This window comes from Leptonychotes weddellii, chromosome 6 (assembly GCF_054177405.1).
Source record: "Leptonychotes weddellii isolate Sample4059 chromosome 6, ASM5417740v2, whole genome shotgun sequence".
Taxonomy (NCBI): domain Eukaryota; kingdom Metazoa; phylum Chordata; class Mammalia; order Carnivora; family Phocidae; genus Leptonychotes; species Leptonychotes weddellii.
This window is the reverse complement of record NC_138374.1, coordinates 38899656-38909247: the sequence shown is the minus strand read 5'-3', so window position 1 is coordinate 38909247 and position 9592 is coordinate 38899656. Positions and strand designations below refer to the sequence as shown.

Sequence of the window (9592 nt, the reverse complement as noted above, 5' to 3'; positions counted from 1 at the left end):
ATAACATAGTCAATCGTGAGGAGCACAGCAAGGGGTACAGAGAATGAATGGCACGTAATTCCTCAGGCCACCAATGTCCTTACTCTTATAGTATCTTCTCTTTGATTCCTTAACTTCCTTTATAGAATCTTCAACTCCATTTCACACGGAGCAAGGTGTGGTATGTCAGTGAGAACAAGGGTCCAGACATGGACAGACCAGGCCTTCCCCTAGCGTCCTTGGCCAGCCACTTGAAATTCTAAGCCTGCATGACCTCATCTAGAAGGCAGGAACAGCAAGCCCACCTCACAGGCTCATCACAGGGACAGACAGCATGGAAGGTGTCTGATGCATTGAAGGAACTCAAACAATAAGACACTGTCCTCATGATCATGATAATCATCACCAGCATCATCCTTATAGCTTAGAGTTTGGACCCTCATTAAAACGCAAATGCCTTAGGGGAAATAACACTTGAGATTGCCCTCAATCATCAGCCTGGTAAATTAGAAGCCTGGGTCATAGTCCTGGCCCAGTTATCAATTCACTACTGATTTGTAAAAATGGAAGACGAGCCGTTATCGTCCTTAAGGTCTTCTCCAGCTTTAATGTCCTCAAAGTCTATGATATAGACCAGTGGTTCTCCAAGTATGATCCCTGGACCTGCAGCATCAGCATCACTGGAGAATTTAAAAAGAAATATAAATTCTCAGGCTCTATACCAGACCCACTGAATAAAGAGACTCTGGGAGTAGAGCCCAACCATCTAATAATCTCTCCAGGTGGTGCTGATGTGTGCTAAAGCTGAGAGATCCTATGAAATAGACCTCTGTGTCAATTAATTTTTGATCTTCTCTTTAGAGCAGGTTTACAAAGGGGAGAGTGTTATGGCTCTAGGGTCTCAGGTTGGGGAACTAAATGGAGGAGCAGAAGTCGTAGCATTGAGAGAGCAAGACTATTGAAAACAAACAGTAAAGGTAAGTTACACTTTACACCTTCTTCCTGCAAAGTACTCTACTTGGTGCTTTCCCATCCATTCTCTTCCTAGAAAGTTCAGGATAAACTTCCACAGCACGAACTTTCCGTTTCCCAAGAGGACTGAGGCTCAAAAAGGACCGTGCCCAAGACCACAGAATCAGCTATTGACAGAGATTGAATGTCTTCCCAGGTCTCCTTGACTGCAAGTGGCCTTCCATTCTCCCACATCAAAAGTTCAACCTTAGTAGCCCCAAAGAGCCACACAGAGCTGCCTGAGCAGCTGTCTCTGTCATCATACGGATTTTCTTTTCTCTTCTGCTGCCAGATTCTGGCCAAGTTTTGTTAATGATGTCTGCCTCCAGCACCTGACCCTATGGAAGCTTTATGGCTGCATTCCCTTTTGGTCCTCTAACACTCTGGGAGAAACAGTCTTATTTAGTGAATCAAGTATTGTCCTAGTGGGAGAAGGTTTCTCACATCTCCAAGGGAGAAGGAGCTAGTTCGGTACAAAGGAAAAAGAAAAGCCCTAATTTAGAAGGATCAGTGGCTCCTTCCTCAAAGCCTAAAACTGCACACCATCAGCAAAACCAGGGGCTTCATAAACAACCTTCCCAGCAGGGCAAAGGGACATATTGATTTTCAATGATTTGTCAAAACTTTAAATTGTCCAAGGACCATGATAAACAACAATCTTATCTGAGTTTTTCCACGGGAAAGATTAAGAATGATCTAAAAGAAAGTAAGTTGGTTTGCTTAGATACAAAATAGATTACAAAGAGAAAAGAATACAAATGAAAAATGTCATCCTAGAGACTCAAGAATACATGAATTCAGGCGGCACAGAGGACAAGCATGTTGTCAAACATCCTATGAAGAAGCACAGGGCTAAGACCATGTAGATCCTCCCTGTGTGCATGTGTGCGCCCGTGTGCGTGCACACACACACGAACGAATGTAGGCGCCATGGCCATGCAAGTCCTGTTTGCTGCCCTGGCATGATGTCTGGAATACAGTTGGTGCTGAAAAAATATGCATAAAGTGATTAGTAAAGAACTGAAGGCATGAATGCTAGGATCTGGGAAGCCTGGGGCCTTGAATCAAAGCAAGCTGGGCTGGATATATCCTGTACACCCCATCAGGTTTGCCCCTTTCCATCCTGTTCGCTCCTCCAGAGGCTGACCTTCATGGACAGTGTCAAAGGCCACCCTTGGGCCTCTGACTAAGAGTCGCTTTCTAAGATTCAGGAATAAATCAAATATTAATACTAATAAAACAACGATCATAACAATAAACACCACTTACTCAAATGCATGTTCCCAAACTTAAGAGGGCATAAGAATCCCGCCAGAGGGTATGTTCAAATACAGATTACTAATCTCTATCCTGCTCCCCTCCATGTCGTCGTCTGATTTATTAGATCTAAAGTAGGGCTCAAGAATTTCACTTCTAACATGTTCTGGATGATGCTGATATTGCTGGTCCAACAACCACACTTTGAGAGCTATGTTGTTAAAATACACTTTATCAGGCATTGCACCCATCCCTTCACATCACCTCTAAACTTTATTTATGGTAACTGCGAGAAGACCCAGGATTATTATTCCTATTTTTCAGAGGAGATAACTTTGTTCGGGAGTTAGTTAACTTCCAAACCCAGTTCTTGTTAACTCAAATTCCTCACTCTACTCACCACACTTAACGCCGCTTTAACTGAGCATTTGACTTCACTGAGACAAAGTTCAAACGAGACCCATGAAACTACACCCTGCCCCCCGCCCGAGGCCAAGGTGTCTTTGCCATCTGCTGCCACTTCTTCTCAGTTTCTTTAGCCATAAAAGGTGTTGGGAACTGGCAACTCGGACTGTGCCTGAAGGAAAGAGAAGCAGTAAAATTGTGTGTGATCATAACTAATATTAAAGACAACCCCTTAAAGTGTTGGGAGGCCATCTCTGTGGGTTTTATGTTGAAGAGTCTCATTCTCCAACCCCATTTGCAGCTGAGGTATTCCTTTATGGCCTTTGCAGAAATGTCAGCCTTGAGAGAAAAAGCTCACACAATAGCCTGAAAGCACTTTGAGGAGCTACAAAAGAGGTCACATTCTGACCAAAGAGATTGAAATGGACTCCCATCCCTCACAGAACAAACTCTGAGCTCTACCTGGCAGGACGTCCGGCTTTGTAAAGTCAAAGAATCAGAAAGATTCGCCACCAGAGGGGTCTGGCAGGGGAACTGCCTAATAGGAGCCCGTCACATCGCACAGGGATGGTGAACCCTTACTAGAAAGTGCAGAGATTGCTGCACGTCACTTCTCGTGTAACTAAGCTGCGGTCTGAGATCTGGGCCGTACAGAATGGGTCCGAGACCTCTTCCAGACAAAGGTTCTGGAATACTAAAGATACCAAATTTCACTGCTCAGAGTTCTCTTTACCAGGCTCCACACCATTTCTGGTTGGTTCCTTTATCTGATCCTTGGGAGGCATGAGCTTCAGATTTTTTACTGTTCTTATTACTGTTCCTGATTTAAATTTATCTACCCTTCATTGCTCTCTCTCTCTGTCTCTGTCCATCTGTGTGTGTGTGTGTGTGTCTCACACATACATACACAAACACATACTCAAATTTTAAAATGTCAGGTTAAAAAGCCAATCTTAATATCTCTATGTTGGAAGGTAAAGAGACTCATTAGAGCTATGCATCCTTGTGGAAACCACTACTTCTACCCAAATAGGTTTTATATTATTGATGATGATGATGATGGTGATGGTAATAATAGTAGTAACAATAATGAACACATGGATGGCAGAGAAAGAGTCCGATAATCTTTGGACAAACTGTTCAACCTTTTTGTGTTTTTGTATTCCTCATTTGCAAAATGGAAATATCACAAAACACCATCAATGGTGAAGATAAAGTACAGAAGCACAATGCCACATGGAATAATTTCTTTATGAATGTTATTTTCCTTCCTCCCTTTCTCCCTTTTTGTTTCTGCACAAACAACATTATACCAACAAAATGGAAATAAAAATAAGCTAAACAAAAATTGCCAACAATCTGGCTGACGCAATAAATCAAAATTGTTTTCATCAGCAATCGCTTCTTGATTTTAATGTAATCAAATAACAAAACAATTCAATTCAAAATGTAAAAACTTAAATCATAAAACCCAAAGCAATAATGCTCAGTGGAACAAATAGAATGGAATCAGCCCACATTTATAGCCAGCACTAAGGTGAAGCGTATCAGACCTGGGTACAAAGCAAATTACGGGGCAGAGCAAATTTGAAAAAATAAAATCCGATTTAAGGGGAGTGAACATCCTCCCACCCCTCTAATGAGAAGTTTGAAAATAATCAAAGTTAGCATGATGGCACAGATATTGGTTTGATTCCAGAGCTTACCCTACCAAATTATTAAAATTGCAAAAGAAAGTAATTGAAGAATTCATAACGAGATTTGCTTGGCAATGCTCAAAACCCAAAGCAAAGTAATTTAATAAGAGAGGCACAGTGGGGGCTTTCCTTGATCTTTGGACTGTATTATCCCAAACGAATCATCATCAAACAGAATTAAGCAGCAGGGTGTTATGAAAGGGCCAACTTACTCAATTGTATGGGAACCTGCTCCAGGAGACTGACTAAGCCGCCCCCTGCCCTTCTTGCCCTCTCTGCAACTGGGTACCAGCAATCCTACTCATCTGTGTTGAAGAAAGATGCACATGCCTGTCCATGTGCTTTGCAGCTAAGCCTACCTCAGCTCTAGGCCCTGAGGACAGACAAAAGATTAAGACACAGGCCTGACCCTAAGCAGCCTCTGAGTGTAGTGGGGGATGTGTCAAAGTAGGGCACTAAGGATGGGGTGGCATCTGATGAAGCTGTACTCTAGGACACACAGGGTGACAAGGGAGCCTCTCACCCTGTCCTGGGGCAGGAGTGGGGGGGAGGACCTGGGGATGGGTGGGAAGCGGGGGCCTCCGGAAGAGTGTATGCTTCTGCTAAGGCTGGAGGAATAACTAGAAACCAGCCTGGCCAACCAAGAAAGGAAATGATGCTCCAAGTAGCAGGTAGCACGAGGACGTATAAAGGAGGGGAGAGGGAAAGGAAGCACTCTGGCTTCCAGATGAGTGGAAGAAAGGCAGGAGCCGAAGTTTTACTCTGATCATACCTCTCCCTCCATTTCTGCAACGTGCCACAAATAACAACAAAGGTGCTGGAGTGAGAAAAATACTGAGCTCAAACCCCGGGTCCCAAACTGACTTCAACATTGATCTGCAGGAAGGCCCTTGTCCTCGAACTTCAGTTTTCTCATTAATAAACAGGTTGTGTTAAAGCATAACTGAGCGAAAGCATGGCAGAAGCTTAACACCGCACCTGAGCCATCCCAGATCTCTCTAATGGTAGCCATCATGTTATATTAATCTCCTGATTATCCATACATTGAGCCCAGGCCCCAGTGGATGGAAGGAAAGCCATAGATAAGGTAAGAAAGGAAACAAATATCTTTTATGTTTGAAAGAATATACTGTCCAAAATCAGCCTTTGTCTTCAGTTTGGTCTTATTACATCAGTTCAACTCAGTTTTAGGAGGAAAGTATCAAGCCCACTTTTACATATTAACTGAGCTCAGCACTCATAAACAAGTGAATGAATGAATGAATGAATGAACAAAGGAATAAGAGACCAAGTATTTCAAACAGTAAATTGTTGCAGAAATACACATCTGAGGAAGGGGTTTGTATATGCATCAATTCTGATTATTAAATTAAGGTAAACATCTAACCATGATCTTAATATTCTCAAACCCACCAAAATTCATGGATCATTGATGGCAATACCTAATGTGGGCCAAGGGGAAAAAAATGAGTTGAAAAGAAAGTAGTTTCTTCATTACTCCAGTTCTCAGAATAATAAAGCAAAATAAAGCTAAAATATATGTACCTATATAAAAAGAAAAAGAAAGGAAGGAAAAAAAATCACAACAGAGGATGTGAGAAAAGTAGAAAAAAATACCAATTTATAAAAAAGATCTTTCCTACTAAACATAAATCCACAAGGAATTGATGAGGAAAAAAAAAACTGTTTTTGAAACCTGAGTATTCTTCTGATCCCAAAGATAAGAATGTAATTTATTCAAAGTTCTCCTTTTGGCAACACTCAGCAACATTTTGCCAAGAGCTTTAAAAGTGTATATCCTTTTCTGACAATGTAATTCTACTTCTGAGAATTTGATCTGAAGGAATAAACGTAGTAACTAAAAAAAATGACACCTGAAGATGTTCATTATACTGTTATTTATATTTGTGAAAACTTAGAAATGGTCCAAATGACAAGAAGAAAATGTTTAAGTAAATTATTTGACATCTATTTGATGAAATATTAATTAGCCACTAAAATAATTTTTATGAAGTTTTATAATAGTATTAGAAAAACATAGGATAAAATATATTTTCTATAACAATGTAATTCTATAAAATCTTTGTAGAGATTCAAAAAAGACTGGACAGAAATATACACAAGAATCCCTGGAGCCTTATTTAGGTGATGGGAAAAAAAAAAGTTTGGCTGGTTCTTCTCTGCTTATTTTTTAAGACTATTTTAAGCTTTTCTTAATGGTGATATATTATATTTAAATTATAAATGTATAACCTAAGATTTCCTCTTAAAAGCTCTTATTACTTTAAACATTGGCATGGATTGGGGATATTTAACCTTAGTGTACTTGGAGTTGCGTTGGGCCACAGAATTAAAGCATGCGAATGAAGATGGTTCAGGTATATTACATGGCCAAGACACTTAGAATTAAGCCCAAGGCCCCAGGGAGGGGTTCTGTTCAGCAGGGGAAACACCACTGCCTCCATTCTCCTACAAGGAAACTATATATTCAATAGAAATAAAAATGGGTTTTGTTCGCATGGCATTCAACTGTCTTTTTTGCCTCTCTGGTTTCCCTTATTTTTCTGTGTATTTGATTTCCTGCTTGCCAGTTTTCTCTCACATTCTCACCCTTGTATCCTCAAAACTGAAAAGAAATTGAGGCATTTGGATTGTAAATGTGCATTCATGACAAATGTACCTTAGGAAGCTTTCCTCAACCTCACTAAACAAAATAAATCCCTGCTCTCTGTCCCCATAGCCTCTTCCCCCATTAAATGACAGCCATTTGCTGTCCTCCAGAACTCAATAGGGACACTGTAAAGAAAAAGGCTAAGTTTGACACTTTATATTTTGAGCTTAATGATAATGAAAATACAACACATAAAAATCCATGGGATTCAGCTAAAACAGTGCATAGAAGCAAATTTATAGCTTTAAATGCTTATGTCAGGAAAGAGTAAAATCCAATGGTCTAAGTTTCAACATTTAGAAGCAAGAAGAAGTAAGAGCAAATTAAAACCAAAGTGAACAGGAGAAAAAAGTTTAACAACAACAAAAAAATCTGTAATCAATAAACTCTAACAACAGAGAAAAATCAATAAGGTCAAAAGTTGGTGTTTTGAAAGGAAAAACTATGTTTGTGGATTAGAAGACTCAATATTGTGAAGATATCAATTTCCCCCCAAGTGATCTATAGATTCAGTGTAATAGCTATTGAAATCTCAAGAATTTTTAGAAATTTGACAAGATGATTCTAAAATTTAAATGGAAATGGAAATGATCTAGAATTGCCCAAATACTCTTGTAAGAGAAAAACAAAGTTGGAGGACTTATACTACCTGATATAAGGAATTATTAGAATTATTATAAAGTGACAGTGATCAAGATACTTTTATACTGGCATAAGAATAGATATATAGATCAATGGAACAGAATAAAGAATCCAGAAATAGACCAACAAATATATGGCCAGTTAATTTTCAATCAACACATCTATTCTCTTTGTTAAATAAATGCATTTTTATTTTTTTGTTTTGTTTTGTTTTTTTAATAAATGGTGCTAGATCAATTGGATATATATATGGGGAGAGAAAGAGAACCTGGACCACTTCTTTATTCCATATACAAAAACAAATTTGATATGCAACATAATGTAAATATAAATAGATGACATAAATGTAAAAACCTTCTAGAAGAAAATGTGCAACTTTAAGGTAGGAAACTTTCTTAGGACACAAAAAAGCATTAAAACCATAAAGGAAAAAACCACTGATACATGGTGTTTTATCAAAATTTAAAAATTCTACTCTTTAAAAAAACACCATTAAGAAAATGAATGAGCAAGTTACAGACTGGAAATTATAACTGCAGTACTTATATTTGATCAAGGACTTACAGCTAGAATATATTGAAAACTCATCTAAATCTATAATGAAAAGCTGCAGTGCCCAGTAAAAATTAACAAAGGACTTGAGCACACCCTTCTTGAAAGAGGCTATGTGAAACTAATGAGGTACTGTATGTTGGCTAATTGAATTTAAATTTAAAAAAAAAGAGAGGCTATGTGGATGGCCAATAAGCACATGAAAGAGTGCTAGCCATCATTAGCCACCAAAAGAATGCCAATTAAAAAATGGGATATCCTTCACCGTGTCCACATTTTTGCCATAAGCATCTTTGCCATAGACATCTTTGCTGAAAGCATTTCTGCTGCATAACTAATTGGTCATATGGCAATTTTGCTGTAAAAGATAAAATAATGAAAAAGAAAAGAGGGACATTAAAAAGGACATAATTAAACATGAAAAAATTAATAAAATTAATTTCCAAAGTTCTATGGAAAATGTGGAAGAAATGCTAATGCTGTAATACATTTGTAACTGAGCTTTGTGATCATTGGAACTGATCTGTCATCGTTTTCTAGTGTAGTCTAGAGTGTAATCTGGCTTTACACTCCCTATTTCACACTTCCAGTAAGTTTTACCACTGTATTTTCTATCAAGTCAACATACAGGTTTGTCATCATCCACTATTTTAAGACCACCATCTCCACATGTTACTGTATAGACAATTATGAGGGCTAGCTGAGATTTATATAATATAAAAAAGGAAAATTTTTCAATGGAGAAATGAAACCAGACTGTCAACCAGTTATTTTATCTTTTATGGCAAAATTGTCCGATGGCCAATTAGTTATGTGGCGAACATGTTTGCAGTGAAAATGCTTGCAGCAAGATGTCTGTGGCAAAACTACCTAGAACCATCCCCCACATCCACTAAATTGTCTACAGTCAAAAAGACTATAAGACTAAATGTTGGTTAGGATGTTCAGCAACTGGAGGTTTCAAGTATGTAAATAAGGTATTACTAGTGGGAGTGTAAAATAGAGGTGGAGGTGTTTAGGCAATTCCTTATAGAGGTAAACACACATAGACCCCATGACCCAGGAATTCCACTCTTCTGTATTTGGTAAAGAAAAGCATAAACAAGGGCTCCTGGGTGGCTCAGTTGGTAAGCGTCTAGCTTTGACTCAGGTCATTATCCCAGGGTCCTGGGATCGAGCCCCGCATCGGGCTCCCTGCTCGGCGGGAAGCCTGCTTCTCCCTCTCCCACTCCCCCTGCTTGTGTTCCTTCTCTCGCTGTGTCTCTCTCTGTCAAATAAATAGATAAAATCTTTAAAAAAGAAAAGTGTAAACATACCTCCGCAAAATATTTTTTATAAAAATGATCATACAGTCTTATTCTTATTAGCCCCAAATTGG

The 9592-nt window shown here is 38.9% G+C and overlaps 1 protein-coding gene across 1 annotated transcript in view; it reads right to left on the bottom strand.

Moving 5' to 3' along the window:
• Positions 1–526: 526 nt before the first annotated feature.
• The window catches only part of LOC102751156 (glutamate receptor ionotropic, delta-1-like), a 199308-nt gene continuing 190242 nt past the window's right edge, over positions 527–9592 (bottom strand). Inside the window, exon 10 of the mRNA XM_081823088.1 lies at positions 527–659. Coding sequence (XP_081679214.1) covers positions 527–659 — 133 coding nt within the window. The remainder of the gene's footprint in view (positions 660–9592) is intronic.